The 24,261-nt window shown below is 32.4% G+C and overlaps 2 protein-coding genes across 3 annotated transcripts; one reads left to right on the top strand and one right to left on the bottom strand.

Annotated features, from left to right (window-relative positions):
• Nucleotide 1: 1 nt before the first annotated feature.
• Nucleotides 2-9,778, bottom strand: LOC148603791 (serine/threonine-protein kinase 16-like). Of its 2 annotated transcripts, none has more exons than XM_088551597.1 (8): nucleotides 9,600-9,778; nucleotides 6,932-7,056; nucleotides 6,544-6,784; nucleotides 5,367-5,506; nucleotides 4,840-4,960; nucleotides 3,638-3,733; nucleotides 1,820-1,947; nucleotides 2-1,123 (listed from the first exon to the last, which is right to left on the bottom strand). In XM_088551597.1, the coding sequence occupies exons 2-8, from the start codon at nucleotides 7,039-7,041 to the stop codon at nucleotides 997-999; spliced, it is 963 nt and encodes a 320-aa protein (XP_088407723.1). In that variant the 5' UTR covers nucleotides 7,042-7,056; nucleotides 9,600-9,778; the 3' UTR covers nucleotides 2-996. The 2 variants fall into 2 exon arrangements, with proteins under 2 accessions (XP_088407723.1, XP_088407722.1); XM_088551596.1 differs by having other exon boundaries at nucleotides 9,654-9,744.
• Nucleotides 9,745-24,180, top strand: LOC148603790 (dynactin subunit 2-like). The gene is made up of 13 exons (XM_088551595.1): nucleotides 9,745-9,848; nucleotides 12,144-12,224; nucleotides 12,792-12,888; nucleotides 14,104-14,171; nucleotides 15,622-15,714; nucleotides 16,824-16,984; nucleotides 17,273-17,408; nucleotides 18,569-18,634; nucleotides 19,428-19,466; nucleotides 20,265-20,414; nucleotides 21,756-21,858; nucleotides 22,200-22,291; nucleotides 23,037-24,180. The coding sequence occupies exons 1-13, from the start codon at nucleotides 9,813-9,815 to the stop codon at nucleotides 23,121-23,123; spliced, it is 1,209 nt and encodes a 402-aa protein (XP_088407721.1). The 5' UTR covers nucleotides 9,745-9,812; the 3' UTR covers nucleotides 23,124-24,180.
• The last annotated feature ends 81 nt before the right edge of the window (nucleotides 24,181-24,261 follow it).

Genomic DNA, 24,261 nt, shown 5'->3' with positions numbered 1-24,261 from the left:
ATTATTCAGAATAATCTCATATTTATTCAGCACTTTAACAATCTTCATTCATACAACCATATTTAAAATACATTTATTGCACGAAAGTGTACTCCTTTAAAGGGGAGTTAAATTGAGAACACCAAGCACATCATGCTATATAAACATGATCTAATTTTACTTTGTACCAAATTTTTAATAAAAGAGACAATGACATAAACAAGCTTTAAGCTTAAAAACAGAGCGAATCATTTGAAACTGAAAATGATGAAATTTGATTGACTGTTACCTTTGAAGGCTTTGGTATATGTAACAAATGAAATTCGTTTTTATTGTTTATAAATTGTCTTGCAAATAAGAACAGCTTAGATGATCGTATTGTTACCAATAAATGTTCAAATTTCTCCTTTTGTGAGAATTGTTGACATAAATTGGGCTAAATATTCCATCTATCTGTACGACCATTTAAAAATCACTCTCAGCTTGTATGTTCTACCAAACTGTTAAACATTATTTTCTCCAAATAAATACATGTATGTGTTTGAAATTTCATTTCCAAAATAAAGGACCAAAAATCACATCAAGTACCAATCTGTGACCGATTTTTTCCGGTTTGAGAAGAAACATGAATACAGTTTCCCTATCCAAACCAGTCCTAATTCTGTGTACTGACTGAAGGGATCTGGTTAATACAGGTTTAACTGTCCAAACCAGTCCCTATTCTGTGTACTGACTGAAGGGATCTGGTAATGTAGGTTTTACTGCATATAAAACAACTTCTGATATAATCAAAGTTTCAGAATGCCAGTTTTAATTATTGAGATCATAATGCAGTCACAATATTAACTTCCCTAGTTCCCTAATTTATGCTTAAGTTATCTATTATTTCTCTCTGAATTCAGACAACATACATGAAGAGATGGTATTACTGATTTGTTTCAATCACTTAAATTTTTTAATGTGCACAATGAAGCAAATGTTAATTATATTCTTCCATATAAATCATATTGATTGATGTCATACTCTGTTCATTGACTTGTATGACACTTTTTCTACAGTCTGTATCACAAAGTCTATAAAAGGTCTCTCAGCTGGATTCACTTTCATCAAGGATAGTATAGTATCTTGTACTGTTTTGGAATAGCTGAAATTAAAGTCAAAGAATTTAAGTGAGTAGCATTCCTTTAGAACAGGATAAATATTTACTTTACTTAAATCTTTACAAGTCAAAACTAAAAAAAAATGTCAATTACCAAGAAACACCACAAGGTACTTCCATATATATGTGTACCGATACATGTATATATGTGTACCGGTACATGTATATAGTATATAAACTGTATACTATATGCTCTTTTTTATCATTGCAAATTAACAATTTTTTGCCATTGAATTGGGAGAATTAAATTTTTTAAACATGATGTATATTTACCTACCCAAAATAATAAACAGAAAATGTCCTTCATGCACAACTTCATAGTGCAATTACATCATATAAAGTTTTATGAAAAATCATTGCCCTGCATGGGAGCTGGTATTTTTACAAGCCACATTGTATTATTATTAAAAAATCTTAAATTAGATTATCGCCCTTTGAACCACTTACAGTAATTGTGTTCATGAATATTTACATCCAATACCTAATAGACATACAAAGTTAAAGTCCACAGACCAGTTTAAGAAGAGTTTTCTAACAGCCCTGATATGATTTGCATAATAAGGGACCTGAAGGCATTTACAGCCATCAGACCCCAATGAAGATTTAAAATCATGTTTCAATTCTGGCAACTGAACTGTAAAGAGATAACAAGATAAAGGTCTGAAGAACCATGAAACATACCCTCTATTATCATCACTGAACTTCACTCTTCCACTTTGTGCTGCTAAGGCAATACTACCGCCATGGTTGTAGTCACTCTCAAATGGTGAGGCCAAATAGGCCAGGGCATACAGTACACAACCTAATGACTGAAATACAGAACAAATATGTCATAATGTCTGGATGGTAAAGTCAAATAGGCCGGGGCATACAGTACACATCTTTATGACTGAAATACAAAACAGATGTGTGATAACGTCCGGATGGTGAAGTAACCTAGGCCAGGGCATACAGTACATATCCCTATGGCTGAAATACAAAACAGATGTGTGATAATGTCTGGATGGTGAAGTAACCTAGGCCAGGGCATACAGTACACATTCTTATGACTGAAGTACAAAACAGATGTGTGATAATGTATGGATGGTAAGTCACCCAGGCCAGGGCATACAGTACACATCCTAAAGACTGAAATACCTAACAGATGTGTCATAATTTGTGGATGGTAAAGACACCTAGACCAGGGCATACAGTACATATCCTAAGGACTGAAATACAAAACAGATGTGTAATAATGTCTGGATGGTGAAGTAACCTAGGCTTAGGCTTAGATTTTAAATCCTTAAAACTGACATGTTGATATGTCTATAAGGTAAGGTCACCCAGGAGTGGGCATAAAGTATAAATTCTAAAGAAAATATTTCGTAATACATTTTGTATTTTAAAGCCTTGGTGAATTCTTGATAGTTTTACTTTTAAAGCGCATCTGATACCACTTCTTTATAATAGACCAGGCATATATGAGTGGTAAAATAAGGTACTGTAAACATATTCATTTTCATGGTGTATTAATTTTCTCTTTTTTTGCAGTTGCCTCAAGAACGTGAAAATTAGTACCTGCGAAAATATATTCAAATTACCAAGTCTTTTGACAGTTCTAGGCATGGTTTCCACAATTGTTAACAAAAAACGTCATTTTGTGTAAAGGTTGTATCATTCAATGCAATCAAGTATGAATTTATACTAAGTCTATTTTAAAAACGTATATGGTAAAAGCACGTTTGTTATAATTTCTAAATTCATGATCTTGTTTACATATTTGTATTAATGTTCATAGAGTGCCTGTCACATCAAAGAATAGAAATCAATAATGTGCAAACATTTTATTCCCAAAAAGAACAAAATGTAAGTGTTAAACTGTGAGAACTGTCAATAAAAAGTTAATCCGTGAACATGCAATTAAGGTGCCAAAAATTAATCTCTACAATTAGCTACCGCTTGGTCAATTAAGTTAGTTCTTTTTAGTTTTAAATAAGAATACACTGTTAGATTAAAATGGCCAGAGGAAACTATGTAGACTTGTCAATATGTTAATGTTGTATTAACGGGCATCATTAATTTTCTTGAAATATTAACAGTAAAATGACTGATCAAAAAAGAGATCACACACTGCTGAGACTATTGAAAAACTTTATTTCTTCAATCTTGAGAACCCCGAAAATTAATACCTGCGAATACTTTGACTTTTAAGAAACCGTGAAAATTAGCTGTTGCAAAAATTAATATGTTTACAGTACCTTATTGAAGAAAATTTGAACACAGACTGTCCATGTGGAAGGAAAATATTTGATATTTGGGAAAGGTCCTGCTCTAAATGAAGCGTATACAAAAAAATCATTAATTCATTAAAACCCAAGTTCATATCACAAATCTCTATACAGCTATAAACAACTGTATACATATACTGATTATGATATTTTGAAGTAAAATAAGTGACTTTTTTTTTTTAACTTCAGAAAATGAGTGTGTTCTACATGGAAAAATAAGTTATAAATTTACCCAAATATCTGTCCTTTCATCTATACTGGTACCCAACTCTGGGTTAAACAGTTCTGGTGCCCTGTAAAACATAGAACATCTCTCTGCTGCCTCATCCTACAACAGACAGGGATAAAGTCCAACAAACTCGAACTTGGGTAACTAATGATGAAAACGCCCAAAAAAGATTTTTTAAAAGTATGAATTTCGTAGAAAATTGTTTGCATGTCTTTATTTTTTGATAATTACTTTTTTAAAACTGGTTAAGTACCAGTCCATATAAAATCAGCCAATACCTATGGTAGAGGTGATTCATGGAAAAACCCACTAAATAAATAATGCTTTCTCAGTCTACATCAGCAATATTTCTATGCAAGGATATTAATTTTTTTTTAGATCTGCATTTTTAAGAAAACCATACATTCATCTCCCAAATCAAAACAATACAAGAACAACTCTTGCAAAGTGCAAATTACATACTCATTTCAACATCCTAATGATGAATTTAAGACTGGTTATGTGGTCTATTACGGTTCTGAATTAGAAATAAATGTGAATTCAGTGGGTTTTTGACAGGCATGAATCAGCCCTGTCTGAATTTTAATAAAGACATCTACTTAAGGCCACAATAAAAAAATTCCTTGATTCTAATCCCTGCCCGACCTGATTTTTGACACCGTCTCAATTTTTCTTAATTTCCAAAATATATTTGAATAATAATTCAGGACTAAAATTTCTGGAAATATCTATATTTAGAAACTTCCAATTTCAAAATATATTTCTTTTTAAAATGGTTCCAAATTTGATGAAAACTATAGGTGTTGCAGTAGAAAATATATACTTTGATAGAACTGTTTCAATACCTTAGTGCTGGTAAAATAGATCACCAAGCACACAAAAATGGTCATAATAGCAACTCTAGTTTTTGGCACAAGTGAGAGTTACTGAAGGAAAAATAAAGAATAAAAAGTAAGATTCCCACCCACCCAAATTTCAGAAATATTGGATGAGAATCTTGAATTTTTTTTAATTATGCCTCACATACATAATTCATTAGAAAATATGAAAATGTAATGTTTCCTGCTATATTGACAGACGAAAAAAACTACATCCATCTGACATATATCAAAAAGGCCATTTGACTGAAGCCAAGGTCAATAACATTCACTTTTAAGTTTATTTTCAACTTTAACAAAACATTATTAGCATACTCCTACATATACCTGTAATTTGTGAGCATCAGATGGTGTATTTATGTCGACTCTTGCTTTGTTAGCTGACCCTAAATCCATAATAATGGCCTTTCCATCATCTGATATCATTATATTGGCCATTTTGAGATCTCTGAAAGAAATATCATTACAAATAACCCATTAATTAACTACCAGGTAAATGTTTTAGTAAGTTAAAGGATAGAAATTGGGTAGACAAGGAAAAACTTGTGCATTCCACACAGTACCTGGTACTCCTACACTGAATGAAACACAAGTATCCAGTGCCTTATTTTTTGTTCAATTACAGATATACAACCTACATATGTACTGCTAATTGGGATATCTCAGTCTAATGTAGAAAGGCATATCCATGCAACAGGTTTTTAATCCCTATTTAAGTGGAATAAAATAAAGTAACTAATTTCTTTGTTAATATCTCCCTTACAGTTCAATATTAGTGAAAATAGTGATATCTTTTAAAATGTACTTGCATCTGATATTAACATCTAGAGTTTCAATTACTTGTATCTTATTACCTATGAGCATACGGTGGGTTATGTTTATGGAAAACCTGTAATCCATTACATATGTCCATAAATAAAGACCATAACCTATCTTCTGGAAACTTCTCGGATTTCTTTACCATCCTTTCTATCAAGTCTTGTAGGGATCCTCGCTATTAAAAAGAAATAAACACATAATCAAAGCATAGCTATAAATACACTTCATTTTACTAACTAAAAGAAATAATGTTAGCCTTTTATGTAAAATTTCATTTCTCTTTCAATAACTGCTATTTTTATATAAATATTTTGTGTGAGGCAAAAGATTGGTTTTGGTGGCTGAAAAACATTTGAGAGAAATAAAACAAGCATTTCTCCTGCCTAATACCCAAAGCTATTATTGATTGGGTTAACAGGGTAAACAAATATTTTATAAAAAATGGGCATATAGTACCATTCAACATAAGTACATGTAATAATGATTGCATTCAAACATGTCAAATGTGTGTGTGCAATTTAGTAACTTTAAATGAAACAAATAGGATGTCATGCAGACTACAGGTAGGTTTTCTAACAATAGGACTGATTGATTGTGTTTCTTAGTACGTTATTTCAAGCATTTCGGGAAAAGAACATTTGATTTTTAATCGACCAGATCTTACTTTGTACTAGTTTGACATAATGATTTTTATTTTGCTCACAGAAGTTAAAGCCAGTAGGTACCCCACTCTTTACACTTTATTCTGAGTATGAGCCAACTAGTTGATACATGTACATCTCCCACATGCTAAGCAGTTATGGAAAAGCAGTGACTCCTAACTTTAAAGTCTTAGGCGTGACTTGTCTGGGGACCCATGATCTTCTGAACTCAAGGTAACTACACTTCTATCTGACCATCAAGATGTTTCTCCAAATTATGTTTAAAGGCTGACTGGGTATTACATAGAGGTTCTCTTCCAGTGATGAGTGGTGTAAATTATTTCTCCACTTGAAATGGTAAAAATAAGATTTTCAACAAGTGAAATCTTAATTTCCCCATAGAGAGACAGGAGAAATAGTTAAATCAAAAATGGGCAGAAGGAGAAGAAATCTGTAGAAAACTTAAATAATGTAAGATGGCAGGAAATCTCTCGCACAAATTTATTCACAGCCTGGTGATTTTAAAGTCATGTGCATATTTAAACTGGTTTGGAATGGGAGAAAAACTTACACAATAAAAAGGCATTACAATGAGGACTTCACTGATGATATCTAAATGTTTGGAATATTGGTTGACTTTAATAACTGACGATTCCTCTAACGAGATGACGTTTGGATGTTGGAATGTTCTCATAAGCTCTATCTCTTGTAGGGCAACACGCTCCTCCTCTTTGGAATGACATGTAATTCTCTTTAAAGCATAGTCTTTGTGTGTTCTTGCATCTTCAATTAAATCAACATAGCTAAAGCCTCTGAAAGAAAGAATCATTATCATTTATTTGTCCTTAAGAAATTCTTTCTTTAAATAAATCAATTACTGAATGTGTTAAATCACAATATAAGAACTTGTGTGTTATCTGGATCATTCTCTGTTGTCATTTGATTTATATGATTCTCACCCTTCTCCAAGTCTTGATCGGAGATAGAATCTTCTGTTGTTGATTCCAATGGCTTCTTTACCACACATACAGCCCATCCTGATTAGGCTGAGAACACTCTCAAGACTCATTTAAACATCCTTTCCCTAAAAAAAAAGTCTTGAATAAAAACCAAGTACATGTAATACATAATAATGAAATTTATTATATTAATAATAGTGATTTTCCTGAATGTTCCGTTTGTAAAAGTTTTTGATAATTCATACAGTGAAATGAATGCAGTAATTTCTCTCTCAGACTTTCTGCCATCAAAACTTCACAACATAAATATCAATTAAAAGCAGGCGACAGTTTAACCGTGGCGCTGATTTTTGTTACTATGGTGGAGACTTTGAAACATGCGACCAGTTGATGGAGAACCCTGTGTATACATTTTGTATGTAGTTTTTACTTCAGCATGCATGGAATTGAGAAATTGACGATTATATTAGTCTACCATTTTAATTTCTTTGTTGCTATCAAAAACCAATACAAAATAGAATGGGTGGTTTATAATTAAAAATGTTAAAAATATGGTATCTAAAGTTATCAGCTCTGTATTTATTGATACATGTAATTAATAAAATGACTTCTACGTGTACCATAAATTTAGATCCCTGACCAGATAATGATGATGTTCATGGGTGGAATTTTTAAAAATCTGAAACCCTTGCAAGTAGAAGAACAAAAGTCAGATAAAAATTATTGTACAAAATTAACTCAGGGTTACGGCAGTGGCTCCTCGTTCACACATTGGTGGATGGTTATCTTCCACACATCCAGATGCATCAATAACATACAGAATTGTGATTGATTGATTGTTGATTGTTGGGGTTTAGCGTCTGAGCAGCAATATTTCAGCTATATTCAGACAATGAACATGAAATGGATGACAAAATGAACATGAAATGATGATGAAATGAAAAAGGGATGGGACACAAGGATAATGGGGTAGACAAATTTTGATTGCCACTGGAAATAGGGACAGGTGGGTAGGGTCGGGCAATTTAACCTCCTGTGGCGGAGCCCTATGGTTCCTACTCCGGGAGAATTCCACAGTAGGTTTTTTAACGTGCAAGGAACATGGCATCTTTCCCAACATGGTGCACCACTAAGGTTTGCGGTCAGGTTTTCCGTATTATAGCCTGACAACCCCAGCATGTAACACACCAGGGGTACCCCATTCCACCACCTGGGGCACACAACCCAATTGCTCTGTGGGCAGAGCGCCATAGCCCCTGGCTTAGGTTCTGAGCACTGTTTAGTCGCCATTTACGACAAGCTTAGCGCTGCTGTAGGCCTATTCTTTTAACATCCGGACCTGCACAGGGCTACAGAATTGGGACAGAAGCACCCAATTTGTTATGGAAATATTGTTGAACTTATCTGCAAATGTACAACTATTAATGGCTTCCTGAACTGTGATCACATTTTAAAAAAATGGACATTTTCTATTCATGTAATATACTAGTCAGGCTGCATATGTGACAGTGGGATCAAGCCTCTGTATTGAAAATGGATGGATTATGTTGGTCAGACAAAGAACAAGTCACAGAATTTATGATGACTGGTACCAAAGTCGATGCATCGTTTTTACCAGATATTTAAAAAATTTGTAATAAAATCTTGGACGAAAATGTAAAAATCCCATGTGTTAAAAAGTACTTCAGTGCTAACGCATGGGATGTTCTTAAAATTATAGTTTCTACAAAGAAGAACAAGTGAATGGACATGTTTCACATGTAAGGAGAAATTGCCTGACTAAGACTCACTAGCTTGTGATTGCTGTCTGGAATGGCAGAATTATGATTTAAAAAGAGCAGGACTTAATAGAGTGCTGAAACAATCTTTCTGGATGTTCAAACCTTGGGCTGACATTTTCATCCTGGTGTGGTTGTGTCTCTTTGACGCAATACACCATACCTATTCTGGTTAAATCTGTTTAAAACAATCTTTCAAGATTGTTAAATGTGTATTTTGTCTTTATTCTGAATGATTTTTATTGATATTTGTTACATCAGATACAATTTAATAATTTTTATTGTATTTGTATCATTTTGTATATATATCTGTATAAAATGAATTTCTCACAATTTCCACATTACATTTCCTAACATAAATGAAGTGTTTCCAACACTATTCCATGTCACTCTTCACGTTGACTTACTCCCAAACAGTTAGAGTGGGGAAACGCTCTCAGATCCACGTGGGGTCTTGGAGTAGGCCAGAGCGTCAACGGAGCAGCCCAGCCGCTAGTAGGACATACTCCGAGTTCTTCAGTTGGTTATCCAGAAGGCTGGGCTCCGCTACCTCCAACTACTAACAGACATTTACTAACATAATCCCCGTAAGGGGCGGTCGTGCGAGATCCGTAAGGACAGTCAAGACTGTAAAAACCCCTAATCATCACTATTCCATGTGTTATTGACTAAAACTGGATAAGTGGATGATTAGCCTGTAATGGCTCCCTGTCCTCAAATGCATGAAGAGTTAGAACTGAAAAAATCTGACAGGTGCATTTAGGGTCTGCCCTTGTGTCAAGATCATGTGTGTATGAAACCATATTTTAATGAAGGCATCTTGACTTGTACCTGCCATTTCACGAAATGAAAACTGATTCATGAAATGTATGTTTATGATTGAAGTTTACCTGAATTACAATTGGTATAAAGGGATTTTCTGTTATGTCCTTTTCCAGACTCACTTTAGTTTTCCACTTTTCTTTCTCGTAATCTCGATGCGTCAAAATATTAAATCAGTGTCAGTAGGTGTCTGTTTAAATCCTGTTTTCATCAAGCGCTCGTCTGATTCCAAACTTCTACCGGAAGTAAGTTAATCAATTTTTCGGAGACGGAGGCAGAAGATGGCAGATCCAAAATATGCTAATTTGCCAGGAATTGTGAGCATATATTCATATTTTTGGACCCTTTTCACATAGCTAACCATGTTCATTTGCACCTATGAAAGAACAAACATTACAATCCTTCATTACATTTACATTATATTTTTGCATTGAAGTTTGAACATTCATGAGTCATGCATCTGTCTCACTTCAAGCACAGGGGCTTGGTGAAATGTATTTTAAGTTACATATATGCTCGCTAGGCAATGGTAACCTCGGATAAAATCAAAAGGGAAATTACGAGTTGCTTACTGCCTTTTTCAAATTGAATTTTTCTCGCCTGACTATTTTTTCAATAGACCCTTTTGTGCTAACGTTGGGGTAGTTGATGGGCATGCTCAATATATACTTCCCCGAGGAAAATTCTTTTGTTCTACCCAAGCTCTACCTCGCGGAAGTGTATATTGAGCATGCTCACCAACTTACCACAAAAGGGTCTATGCCAATATGGAGTTGAAACGTTCTATTTCTGTAATAAACTTCCCCTACACTCTAAACTTCTCTTTAACCATTGATTTTACCCAGTTTTTTCACCAGATACCAGATGACGTACAACTACTATGACCAAAAGTGAAAAGTATTGGTGCTTGGTATAGTCTAAAATGTGTAATCTGTACCAGTACCAACTTTTCCCTGCACCCAAATAATGTTTTGCTAAAATATTCATTTTAAACAGGGTGTGACCCTAAAGAATTCTTAAATGAGCGTAATTACTATAAATGTAGGTAGTGACAAACCGATTTGACTAAAGAATTAATCCTTTAATGGCATTATCATAGTCGATTAATTAGTTATTTAAATCTCACTACCTACTACAATGCAGGTGGGCCGTCCTGTCAGAAAAATATGAGCCCTTAAACACCCTTTACACTTTCAATACTGACATTGATATACACATGTAAGCTTTATAATATCAAGTAAAATCTAGAGGTATCTCAGGTGATTTAAACTGAATGGTGGACTGGCAAAATCTGGAAGTAGAAAAAAGACTTATGTCACGAATAGCAGCGAGGCCAAAAAGTTCATGTTGCATTGCCATATGATAAGCTTTGAAAGTGTTAAAAATGGAGGTAAAAAATAAAAACAGGTGGCTACTATGACTTACCATTTTTCACAGCCATACATGTACCTTATTTTCAGTACTACTTGTAGTAAAGAGTAATGAAGGGAACCAAGATTCTAATGGAAATCAAAAGAATGTAATCCAGGTACAAAGACCAGACATGGAAAACAGACAAACACAATAAAGAACATAAAGCAACTAAAATAATACATACAAAGTAACAAAAGACAGTGAGCAACTCGGACTCCTCTAAAAACTGGGAGATTAGACCAGGTGCACGGGTAGGGTAAGCATCCTCTGCTTTTCTAGAAACACCCGCTGAGGTGCTCATAAAAAGTCAAGTCCGGGGTAGATGAAAGAGGAAAGGAAAACTATGACATGTTGAACAAATCAGTTTTCATCATCGACATGGTGCAGATAGATTCATCCTTAATGATCCATGAGTTCATGATGACCACCATAAAACTTTTGTTGTGATGATTTCACTCTTGTAGCAACATAACACTGTTCCAGAAGCCTATTTGTAAGAAGTCTAGCGAGATACAAAAAGTCTGCATACTTATGGCAAGCTCTGGCATAATGTGTGAGTTGTGATATGAAAACTCCATACACTGGTGCTGAAGGGATGTTGCCACAGATGAAAGGAAAGTTGACAATTTTGAATGAAAAGTCATCACATTTGTCGTAAAGTTTGGTCAATAGTTTTCCTTTACCATCAATCTCTAAGTGTATGTCAAGATACAAAGTTGACTTCACAGTGTTTGTCAAGTTCTTTGGGGTAGATGCGATGCATCAAATCCCCGAAACTGGGATTTTTTAATGATAATATGTCATCTATATAGCGGAAACTGAGATAATTGAATGAAAGTGATCACAAAATGTAGATAACATTCTGCAGTTTATTTTTATATATAATACATGTACAGTATGCTGCAAATGATGTCCTTTACTAAGCTTGTCATGTCCTCATAAAGATTGTACATGTATGTAATGACTTTTAATGCCTTGTTTACTAAAGTAGATGAATGAAAGACACTTTAATGAAATAAGATTTTATTTTGTATTTATACTGATGCTTATATTACTAAGATTTTGCTCAAACATGTAAAACTGTGCCAAGTTTGAATAAGTTACATGTACATGTAGTATGGTGCATTATGATAATGTTAAAGAGAGAGGTTTTAGATAGGACTTTTAATTGTAATTAATATGTTTGATATGTTTTACAGGATGTAAATGCACCAGATGTTTATGAAACAGATGATTTACCAGAAGATGACCAGGCATTACAGGCTGAGAGTGAAGTAAAGGTATGGATTTATACTTGTATCTTATGTCATTAAGTGATAAGGTTTTAAGTCATATTTTATTAACATACATGTAACATACATGTAATATACCTATACCTTTTATCAACACAGATTTGCGATATATAGTAAAGAAACAACCATTTTGTCATGCCTTAGATATATTGCACATTGTGTTGATATTGGGTTTCTTTCTCACCATGAAGAGAATTTGTGTTTGAGTCGTATGTTTTGTATCACCAGACTTGAAAATAATGGACATCTTCTAATATTTCTGCTTTTCCGTGCAATGATTATTGTGGAGGAGCCATTTGTCAATTCGCCATCAAAATTTGATATGTCACCAAAAAAAAAGTGAATCATATGAGTCAACTAAGCCCAAACATTAAAAAATGTGGAGAACAATGCAGTTATTATGCTATGCTCTTTTGTGGATAAAAACAATCAAATGTAGCATACATAACCTGTTACAATTGTTGAGTTTACACCTGAAACAAAACAAATCATTGTGCTCCTCATATTTTCTATAGCTTGTAACCAAATAATAAGTTCAATTCAATTCTAATACAGCAACAAGAAGAAAATGAAAGCATAGAGAATTCCACAATAGATACAGCTGCCTCATTGGGCAAGTTTAAAGGCAAAGACTTAAAGACCGGAGAAATAGGTAATATAGGCAAGATAAATACCTATTAAAGGGATTTTTAAAATATGCAAGGTTAATACCTGTTACAGAAATAGTTAATATAGACAAGTTTAACACTTATTGAAGGGACACTCTTCAACAGGTAGTATGGCCAAGATATATTTCTGTTTAGAAAATTGATGTTATGGCTATTTTGTTTAAAATCTTGCTATATGATAATTTTCAATCTCACGACAGTCGAGGTAGAATGAAAATTGTCTTATAGCTGAGCAAGAACACTTGATGTCACATAGCACTCTACTTAAAAATAGTCCCGAAAAGAAAACTTTTCAGCGCATATAAAACATATATATTTAGTTAAGGAAAATCAAAGAAAACAAATACCTTACACTTCAGCAAAACAGCAATAAACAGATTATTTAATATTTTATATAGTTTCTCATGCTCATCTCATGTCATGGCAAAGTCGCTCGACGAGTTAAGCATGAGAAACTCCCTCTCATTGAAAAAATATTAAATAATCTAATAATATACATTTAGTTAAGGTAGAAACCTGTTAGAATAATAAAGGATTGTTTTCAAATTTTGACCAAGATAAACAATTAAAAAAATCCATGTGATTTAATTTCTATTCGATTCCAGCCATAGTTAAGAAATGTTCCTTTGTCAAAGCATTTTTTAGTTTGGAAATATTTGAGTTGTGGACTGCAAACCAATTGACTTCAATTTAATTATAATACCAATGGAAAATAATATATCTTGCCCAGAAGAGAAATAACCAATCAGAAGGCATATAACAAAGTAAATCAAATCTTTATGTGATATAGAAAAGATGAATACCTACTAACAGAATAGGTCATATACATGTAAACAAGATTAATGCCTGTTAAAAGAATAGGTAATATAGACATGATCAAAACCTTTTAAAGCAGTAAGTAATATTGGCAAGATAAAACCTCTTAAAGATATTTAAATATATTTATAGAATATATTTGAGGCAAAAAGACCAAATTGAGAATAATAGTGTGACACCCATTGCATGATTCCTACACAGAATAGTACTTAAAACCTTGAAAAAGGTGATGCTGAAATTTCTGGTTTACAGTCATTTTTGTTTGAAAAAAAAAACCCAAAAAAAACCAGATCACTCTGTTTGATCATTGCAGTCTTTTCTGATTGGATGAAAAACCACATTCCCTATATCTATACTTCATTTTACATTACTCTTTGCTACAGATTTTTCTGACAGAATATCAGCTAATAGAAGAACTGGTTATATTGCTGATAAAACAGAATATGAAATTGTAAGTAAACCTATCAATATGGAGGCATTTGATGCTTGATAATGACCATTCTGCTTTTTCTTTCATCTCTGACATTTGCAACAAGAACTATAAAGTTCCTTAGTCAGGTGGTATAAAGCTCTATAATGCATACAAAAAAAGAAAACTTATTATTTATATTAGTTTTTGTTTTTTTTTTTAGTCCTTTAGGATCAAAATACCTTATGTCGCCACTTTATGCCTGGAACTTCCCTACTATATCTGAACACTACACAAAAATATAGTCCAGATATAGTTTCTTTTATATCACTCAATACATCTTTTATAACCTTAAGTATGTTTCTGACAATTATTCAGCTCAATAATATTCTATTATTTCTTCAAATAAAATTAAGATCTAGTCTTCAAATGAACTGAAGATTTGAGGGATCCCTTTTTGGCCTTGAAAGATGTTTAGTAATAAATTAGCATTAAGGGAATGAAGTTTTTGCAGTAATGTGTCAAGAAGCATCAAATGTGCTAAGCATGTTCTATTTAATACAATTATCAGTCAAAATATCCATCCTGACATTAGTATTTTATGATTAATAAACAGGAAGTGAAGAGCAGTGATTTTAACCAAGTAAAATTGGCGGGAAAATTCAAATTGATATAAAGTGTCTAGTTTTGAAAATCTTTCATTGTTAGAGGAAATTATTTTGTATGCTGAAATTGGTTTCATTTGAGTATAACTACAGTGTAGGATAATACTCTGTTGAAATGATTTTGAATGTAATTGCAGATTAACTTTTGGACAGGTTAAAAAAATTGGAAAAAGGTGAAACAAAACAAAATTTGTAAATGTGTGTGATGTTGGATACTGTTTAACTATTGATTACAGTTTTTACTTCAGAAATCAGTAATTGATTGACATTCAATTTATACATATTAGGAAAAACAATTCTAAATAATATGGGAAATGCAACTGTATGATAATTGTTTTATTCTACATCATGTAATCTTTTAAATTTTGTTCTTGCTACAATTTTCACAAGAATAAAAAAAAACAAGTGCTAACAGCACTTTGATTTTACCCCGCAACACAAAGTGTCAAGGTATATCGTGATACCCTCTGAAAAGTTTTTCAGATGATAATTTGAGAACAGATCAATGATTTTTTTTGAAACTGCACAATTGTCTAATACCATAATATACAGGTTGAAATTAACTTTTAGTAAGATCCAAAATATCATTTTTAAGTGAGACATTTTTTAACAGTTTGGCATCCCACTTCCAGTATCACTTATGTTCTATTAATGGCCTATTTTTTTAAACATTTATTTGGAATGTTTTTGTAAATGCTTTCCATGTCATGTAATGAGAAAGTCCAGTTAGTAGTAAGGTTAAGAAAGTTGATTATAATTGACTTCCTTTGCCACCCAATATTGATGTTTGTTCAGGCTTGTATTGTCTATTACATATGTACTTTTAGTTGGAAGAAGGTAAAATTGAAGCCCCACAACAGAAAAGTCAGAGATTACAACATGAGATTAGAGAACTTGCAGAAGAAGTTAACAGAATAAAGGTAAGGTCAAATCTGAGGGATCTTTGTTGAAATTTTAAGATCTGAATAAATACATGTGATTGAAATAAAATCAATATCTGTCTTTTTATACTGAGAAAAACTATTGTGAACAGAAAAATTTGTTCAGAATATTGGTTTTTATTTCTAATGATTTATCTAATTAGAAATGACATAAGAATGTAAATTATAGATATGGAGACATATCATTTATCAGATTATATCTGGTATATGGAATAAAGCTGTAATTTCTTCCACTTATTTGTATATAATATTCATGTATATTGTCAGATAATATCAAATTTATTTGTACATGCATTAAAGCAGGTCTGGTTGCGATGATTTCTTGAGTGATTGTGACTTTTGACTTTTTTTTTGCAGCAAGTGCAAATGAATTTGGTATTGTCTAGCAATGTTTATATATGGTTTTTATCCTGCATCTGTATTTTATGGTGAAAATCTCAAATAAAACCAAGAAATTTATGACAAATCGTACCTTTTTTTGCCCTCTCTTGAAAGGAAATGTATCAGGAAGTATCTTAAAACTGATTGCCTGTTCTATTCATTTTTAAAGATAAACAGGAGATGATTTTAAGCTACTATTCAGATACAGCAATGTTTTATTCTACACCCTTTGTAGGAAGTTAGTTGCAATACTCAAGAATATTTTTTTATTCTGTTTTTCAGCAACATCACAGGCAATTTCACATAACATTGTCATTGGAGTTTGCTAATAACTTTTAGTATATCAGCAGTTGTATCTGATAGAAAATATCTGGCAGTAAGAACAATTGAAAAACAACAAAGTCGCCAACAAAAACATTATAGAGTACTTTTTGCAATGACCAGAGAACAAAAGAAGTAAAAAAAAATAAATATACCATATATGTATATTGCCGGAAAATATCAGATTTATTTGACGAGCTTTAGTAATAAGGCTTTGTGTTATTTTACACCCTTTATTTGTATAGTAGTTCCAGGATAATAAAGTTTATCTTGTTGATAAGGTTAATGTGCTAGACCAAATATCTTTCAAAATATTATGTCTTTGTTAGAATTTGATAGATTTTGGCAAACATTACTGAATATCAATTTATTGTTAATATTTACAGGAAAATGTAAAAGATGAAGCCACATCAGAGAAACTTAATCCTGTAGCTTTCAGTAAACAGTTAGAATACTTACAGCACCTTCTGAATGATCTACAGCTGGAGAAACTGATGGGACCAGATACCTCAGTTAACCTTTCTGATCCACAGGGGGCACTTCAAAAGTAGGATCTTTTGGTCAAAAGTTTTGATGCATATTGCACTATAAAAATTGATTCAAGCAAATGTCTTCTGAAATTTTACAGTGTTTTAGAATATTTTTTATTATTATTATTTCATTGAGAAGTAGTCCAGAGTTGTTTAACATCAGTTTCTAGAGTTGAGGTACTATAACACACAAATCTTTCATTTCTTGGTGACTTAAATGATGTTTCTTCTTTTGATATCAACGTTTCTTGGACTTTGCATCAGTTTTGGATAAGACTTGTTTTCAATTTTGTTTCTGTTTTTAGGAGACTGATGACACAGCTGCAGTCCTATAAACCTTCAGATAAAGCCAAGAAAACAGCTGATGGTCAGACAGGAGACTGTGTTACTTATGAGCTATTCCACAGACCTGAACAGGCCCAGTTCTCCAAAAATGCTAAAGTATGTTTATTGATCCACTTGACTGATTTGTGAAATAAAAAGAATAAAAAGAAACAATGAACATGTTAACACTCCAGACATCAGTTTCTCAAAAACTTATACATGTAAGAGTTAAGTTGATCTAGAATGGTGTCACAGTAGCATTGTGACATCATATCTTATGATAAATTTTATATGTCTCAGTATTCTCCCTAAGATTTACAGATAGCATCCTGATAACCCCTGAATTCCAATATGACATCTTGTATCTAAAAATTATAGCATCACATTTGTATTGGACCCAATGGAAACTTGTTTTAGGATAACATTCTGGTAAAAAAAAAAACAGCATCAGGGCAATGTGATGCTATATGGCCATTGGGAGATCACTATGTCTTATATTGATTTTGTTGGGTTATCAGTCTACTCTGAAATTTCATATAATATTTTGTTTTAAAAAAGACATAAACATGTTATACACCTGAAAGCAAAACAATGAAACATTACATGGTTTTATTGCTGTATGGTATGTCATTCCTCTATTGAAAAAAAAGAATTGCATAAAAGTATAAAAACTTGAATACACTTTCCACCATATTATACAGTTAATTACTTTGATGTAAGTTGCTATTTTGATTTATCAACCAGAAAAAATGTATTATTCACCAAGGTTACTTGTATACCTGTACTTATGGTCCATGAACTCATGGATCGTTACAGTGTATCCATTTGTACCATGAGAACCGATTTGTTCAACTTGTCATAGTTTTCCATTCCTCTTTCATCTGCACTCGATTTGACTTTTTATGAGCAGCTTGGCAGATGTTTCTAGAAAAAGCAGAGGATGCTTACCCTACCAGTGCACATGGTGCTTGCTCCCAGTTTTTAGAGAAGTCCCTGTTGTCACTCTCACTGCTTGTCGACCTAAGCATGAGAAACTTCCTCTTGTGGAGAAAATATTAAATTATCTAATAATATCACATAGTTTACACTAAATGCTATACACATCTACATGGCTTATATTTGATTGTCTATCATGTAAAATTCCTCACATACATGTATACACTGACTTAAAATATTTTACTTAAATCAAATCTTGAAAAAAATCATACTGCTGATATGCAATACTTTGAACTTGGCTACTTCTAACTTCCCCAGTATAATATGTATGTTATTTGTAGATGGCTAGTTTAGAGGAGAGGTTAGATAGACTCGAAGCAGTAATTGGCCACAATCCTGAAAAACTAGTGAGTATCTAGCCATTAAAATGGTCCATTATTATTATACCCCATTCAACCATTGGTTGGTGTATTTGAATTACCTTGTTTGTCCATCCATATTTTGTCACGAAAATCTGAGCTGTCACTGGATAGATTAATATCCAATATGTGACTTTATATAGATGTATTTGTTGGGTAATTTAGTGGCTGTGGGATATCATCTTCCTGTTTCTTGGGAGTGCTGGGTATACCTAGCATGACACATGCAGATTCATGTTTTGGAATGTATATATCTCACATATTCTCAACTAAAAAAAAAATTGTGTTTCTTTATACACATTGTCATTGGTTGATAGGTTCTTAACTCAGGGTCATTTTTTTACACTTTATAGCAGAATTCCACTAATTGAAATCCAGATTTTACCGTTACAATTTTTTTTTCTGTTTATTTATTTCTGATTTTACCAATTTTCGCTTCGTTAGACGTCCTCTTTAAATCATCCATGTTAACTTTGTGGTTGAGTAAATCCTTCCTCTTGTCAACACAATGTATCTTTATAAGGCTTTCTGAAAATTCTTCATTATTTTCATTATTTGCAAGACACAAGTAAGACTTTCATACATATACTTCCTTAACAAACCAATGGTACTTTCGTAAGCTGTATGAAACATTGACCAAGATTTTCTTTTACCTTTAGTATAATAGAATGTTAATCTTCTGACCCTTTTTTACATATGTCTAGTGGTATTACAGATCTTGATGAGTGAATGTTTTCTTTTTAAATTAAATTTAATCTATGTTTTTACTGGTATTTTACAGAGTATACTAACAGCTGACACTGATAGTAAAAGTTTATTGGTAAGTTCTAAATATACATGAACCTATACAGTACTAATTTTATAAAAATCTTCACAGTAATCTTAGTGTTTGTTTTGAAATCCTTTTATGATTAAGGCCTCTGTTAAATTTTGAATTAAAAACAAAATCATATTAATATGTATTATGTGACTTTTCTCCTATAAAACCAGATGTGCTATCACAAAGATGTGGGGTAAACTTCATTGTTGGGAACATGGTGACATCTCAAGTAAATTTGTTTTTTCATTATCCTTAATACTATTCTTCAAAATTAAAGAATATCAGTGGGAAATTTCTGTATAATTAGATAAATATCTTACATTACTAATCTGACTGATTTCTGTACATTCCCTATTATTGATCATTGAAATTTGAGTCTGTCTTAGTATCAAAATAAAGGTCCATGTGCACCCATGTGCTCTGTTGAAGCCATTCATAAGAAGATTATTGCTGAGCAGTTGCATTTTTAGATCATAAATGTAGGTGTGATATATTGTAGTATGTGGTCTGATTTGGAAAATATTGTACTTTTATACTAATTTTTAAATACTAAATAAAATAGAAAATGTTTTTTAGTCAGCTTTGAACCTGGAAACTTTCAGACATGATTTTCTTCCTATTTAAGTAAGAAATCTTACTTTTTTGTCTAAAATTCTAGTGTCAAAAGTTCAAGATTTTTGACTGAACAGGCAGAAAACACTGTTTTTCTAGACCTTACCCCTAATCTATTTTTTTCCCCTAATATCCTATTTTTTTACCCTGAGTTAATCGTGTCTGTTATTTATCTCCTTTTAATAGGAATCAGTATCTGTTATTAACTCAAAACTGTCATTGTTGGAGCCTGCTAGCCTTGATCAAGTTGATGGAAGACTTCATGGTGTTAGCCATAAACTAACTCAAATTGGGGAGAAGAAAGCTGCGCAGGAAAATAATGAAAAACAAGCTAAGGTACTGTAAACAAGGAATACAGGATTATGTGTTTAACACATGTGAATAAAGAGTATGCATAGATTAGTATAGGACAAAGGTGGGTATAGAGAAAAACAGGTGAGTATGAAGCAAACACAGATGAAAATAGAACAAAGAGTGATTATTGTGTTAACACAGGTGAGTATAGAGCAGCTCACATGAATATAGAGTAAGCATAGGTGAGTATAGGGTAAACTCATTTGAGTGTAGAGTAAACACCGGTGAATATAGAACAAATGCAGGTGAGTGTGGAGTAAACACAGCTGAATATAGATCAAATGCAGTTGAATATTGAACAAACACAGGTGAGTATAGAGTGAAAACAATTGAGTAGTCTACCTTTACTTAACTCAGGAGCTAAATGTTGCATGAATTTATTAGGAAGTATTCATCTTTTGTTATTAATCTTCACTACCTTAATGCACAAATAACATTTTTTTTTGTAAAATGTAATACATGTACATGTGTCTGCAAAAAAAATAATACAGTGAAACTTCTCCCAACCAGACCCTCAGAAAACCGGTCTTCCCTCCAAACTGGCCATTTTCATAAGTCCCGGCCGATATACATTAAAACCTGTGTGTTTTGTCTTCAATAGACCGGCCACCTCCTAAAATCTTACATCGGCTGGTTTTTCACAGTTGTAGTTACATATTTCAAATAAAAACGACCTCTCAATTTCGGCCACCCTGTTATTGTTCACCTGTAACAGATGTGTCAACAAAACTAAATGATTACGTAATTAATAATTCATTCACAGACCAGTTTGCATTTCATCAGTGGACAGATGATAAGTGAAGGGGACAGTAGTTTTAACAACAAATTTAATCCAGACATTACATTTTGTCACTGGTTGGCTGTTAAATTGGTGTGTCCACATGTGAGGCAACCGGGGTCATTTAATATTACGATCCTTTAACTGTCAATTAATGTGACCTGTACCCAAGCCAAAACGACATAGGGGCAAAATCATTAGAATGCATTGCTATTTTTCACAAGACCAGCCACCCCTATAAAGCAGCCATTTTTTCTAGTTCCAGTGGTGGCCGGTTTGGAGAAGTTTCACTGTACAACATAAAAATCAAATAAATATCAATTTACAACCATGGAAGTTGGTATGACCTCAACCAATTTACAACCATGGAAGTTGGTATGACCTCAACCATTCTACAACCACAGAAGTTGGTATGTCCTCAACCAATTTTTTAATTTAACATCCCATGGTGTTGATACAAAACATACTAGAGATGAAGACGAATGACACAAATAGACAAAAATGAGAAAAAAAATACATGTTATGCCACAATACATTTTTTTCAGTTAATGGAACTCTATGATATGGTGAAGAAATGGAATTCTGTATCAGATACCTTACCACAGGTTGTAGATAGATTGGTGTCACTAAAAGACCTTCATGAACAAGGTTAGTAAGTTGTTCATCTGATTGTTTTATTAGGCATCAAAGGCATGATTGACAAAATGGTGCTCAAAATTGTTCTTTCCAAATGAATTTTCAGACAATAAAATATTCAATTATTTTATTTTGATACCATGAAACTGAATACTTGCAATTATGAGTTTATTCATTTGACATTCATTCTGCAAAAAATTGCTTCTATGAAAATTAATTTGGGATAGCAATATAGTACAAAATAGTTCTTATACCAAACAATTTCATAAATTGAAACCTTAACCTTTCTAAAGTTTCAAATATGTACAACCATGAGTACATTTACTGTAATTGTAAGAGTTTTTACATTTTAGCCCTGCAAATGACACAGACTTTAGGATACTTAGATACAGCACAACAAGAGATCAACTCTAGTCTAAATACACATGGTGATCTTCTTAAACAGGTAAGGTGTAAATGTTTGTTGATCATTTCTTATAGACGAACTTTAGTTTTTATCATTTATCGGTTATCTGTTCTTTTCCTTTTGATCTTGTTGACAAATGTTTTTCTTTCTCTCGTACATTAAAAATCAAATCATTGGGATAAATTGAGATGTATCAGATCTTCTTTAGAATTTTGTATGAAAATGATGTAATGCACCAACACTGTGTAGTCACACTTTTGTGTGACAAAGTCTAATATCTATATGTTCAATAAATTCATAAAAATGCAGTAATTGGCTTACTGATCAACAGAGTAATTGTTACTTTCAATTTGATACTGACAATATCATGAGGAATCTCACCCATCATCGTGATATTCAATCTCCTCCGTAGAACTATAATCACTTCCTTGATTTTTACATACACTCCACTAGCTCATAGGCTTTGAAGGATATGAACATTTTCATCAAGCATGAGCCCTACTGATGATATTTCTGTTGTACTGTACTATTGTGCTTACAGAGGTGGGATTTAGTGTTGAGTTTGTTAATAGCTTTGAAATAGCCAATTTACTCCTTGTGTAGGAAATTAAAAGCTGTTTTTTAGAGAAGATTTTTATCAGTAGAAACGAACTACATCATTGACAATTCATTCTTAGAGAGGGACTTGTAGCAAGTCTAAACAGAGATATATTATTCTAAAAATTAGCATCATAGCAATATTTGAATTTTTAAAAAAATTATTGATATTTTTGATGTTTTACAGATACAAGATACATTTAAACAGAATGCAGATACGATCAAGACCAACATACAGAAATTAGATGAGCGAATGAAAGCTGTTCAAAAATGAATTTAACAACTGTGCAATAGTCTGGTTAAAAATTATGACAATATTGTTATGTGCTTAGGTGGTAATTGGACAGAAAAGACATATTAACATTTTAATTTATTGGTATAAGGATTAATTACAATGTACAATATGAACTTGGCTTTATTGTTTAATGTAACAGTGACATGGGCTTGTGCAAATTTAGAAATATTCCAATATGATTTTGTCAAAAAAATTATATTTTCAAAAGTCATGGTTCGCATGACAACTATTGAATGAAGTCCAACTGTTGTTTTTTTTATTAAGAGATATTTGGAACAAGCTCATTAATGAACTATTTCAGTGTGACTACTGCATTAAACATACTATTTTAGGCAGTGTAGTAATTTTCTTTATTTTTTTATATCCGCAAATATGTTGATGACAGAATCTGCAAAAAAAAAAAGCATCCGCAAAAATTAATACATCTACAGTAATTATTTTTCTCTTTTACACTTTCTATCTAATGAATTCCTCAAACCAAGGATGTGATATTTTTGTAGATCAAACAGATTTTTGCTTTTGCTGTTACGATTTTATATTTAACTGTTCATTTACCAATTTCCACTTCAGTGTTGTTTCTTACAAGTCATCCCTGTTAATTCAACCTTATTAAGAGGGTACACACATTAGACTTACCTACATGTATCTATCTATCATCAAGTCACAGGCATCCATATTTTTCATTGAAGACTGCCAAAATGTCTTGCATCAAAATTGCCCCTACCAATTATTCATGTACTTTCTTTTTTCTTTTCGTCCTTCTTATTTTGATGAAATAACACTTGAAATTATGAACTTTACTTTATTTTATTTCAATATAAAAAACTAAAGCCATAAAAATTATTTGAAGTCACAGTTATTTTTTATTTTCCGTTGAAAAATTTGAACAGCATATTCATTGTGCCTGAATCTTGCTCTTCCTTGGGTATTTATAGAGTTTCTTGAAGTTCATGTTGAATTAGTATAAGTAGTCATTATGTGGTGTATCACAATGCTTGTTGTTACTGTAATTACGATATAATAGATTATAATGTCAGTTCTTGTTATACTTTCCCATTGGTAATTATTAGGGCCCTGTAACCGTATAGTTGTGGATCTTTCTGTCCAATAGTCTACA

The sequence above is a fragment of the Perna viridis genome, chromosome 11 (assembly GCF_037379345.1).
Source record: "Perna viridis isolate PV_CMFRI_1.1 ecotype Kerala chromosome 11, ASM3737934v1, whole genome shotgun sequence".
Classification (NCBI taxonomy): Eukaryota; Metazoa; Mollusca; class Bivalvia; order Mytilida; family Mytilidae; genus Perna; species Perna viridis.
The sequence above is the reverse complement of the archived record's forward strand: the minus strand, read 5'-3'. Positions and strand labels throughout refer to the sequence as shown.

Bases quoted from the DNA above. Each gene is read 5' to 3' on its own strand.
- LOC148603791 (XM_088551597.1), bottom strand. From the start codon at position 7,041: ATGAGTCTTGAGAGTGTTCTCAGCCTAATCAGGATGGGCTGTATGTGT. The intron at 5,507-6,543 runs GTAAGTTTTTCT...TCTTTTTAATAG, and splicing joins TTGTAATGCCTTTTTATTGT to CGAGGATCCCTACAAGACTT. The intron at 3,734-4,839 runs GTATATGTAGGA...TGTCTGTTGTAG, and splicing joins CTGATGCTCACAAATTACAG to GATGAGGCAGCAGAGAGATG.
- LOC148603790 (XM_088551595.1), top strand. From the start codon at position 9,813: ATGGCAGATCCAAAATATGCTAATTTGCCAGGAATT. The intron at 14,172-15,621 runs GTAAGTAAACCT...ATGTACTTTTAG, and splicing joins ATAAAACAGAATATGAAATT to TTGGAAGAAGGTAAAATTGA. The intron at 18,635-19,427 runs GTGAGTATCTAG...GGTATTTTACAG, and splicing joins GCCACAATCCTGAAAAACTA to AGTATACTAACAGCTGACAC.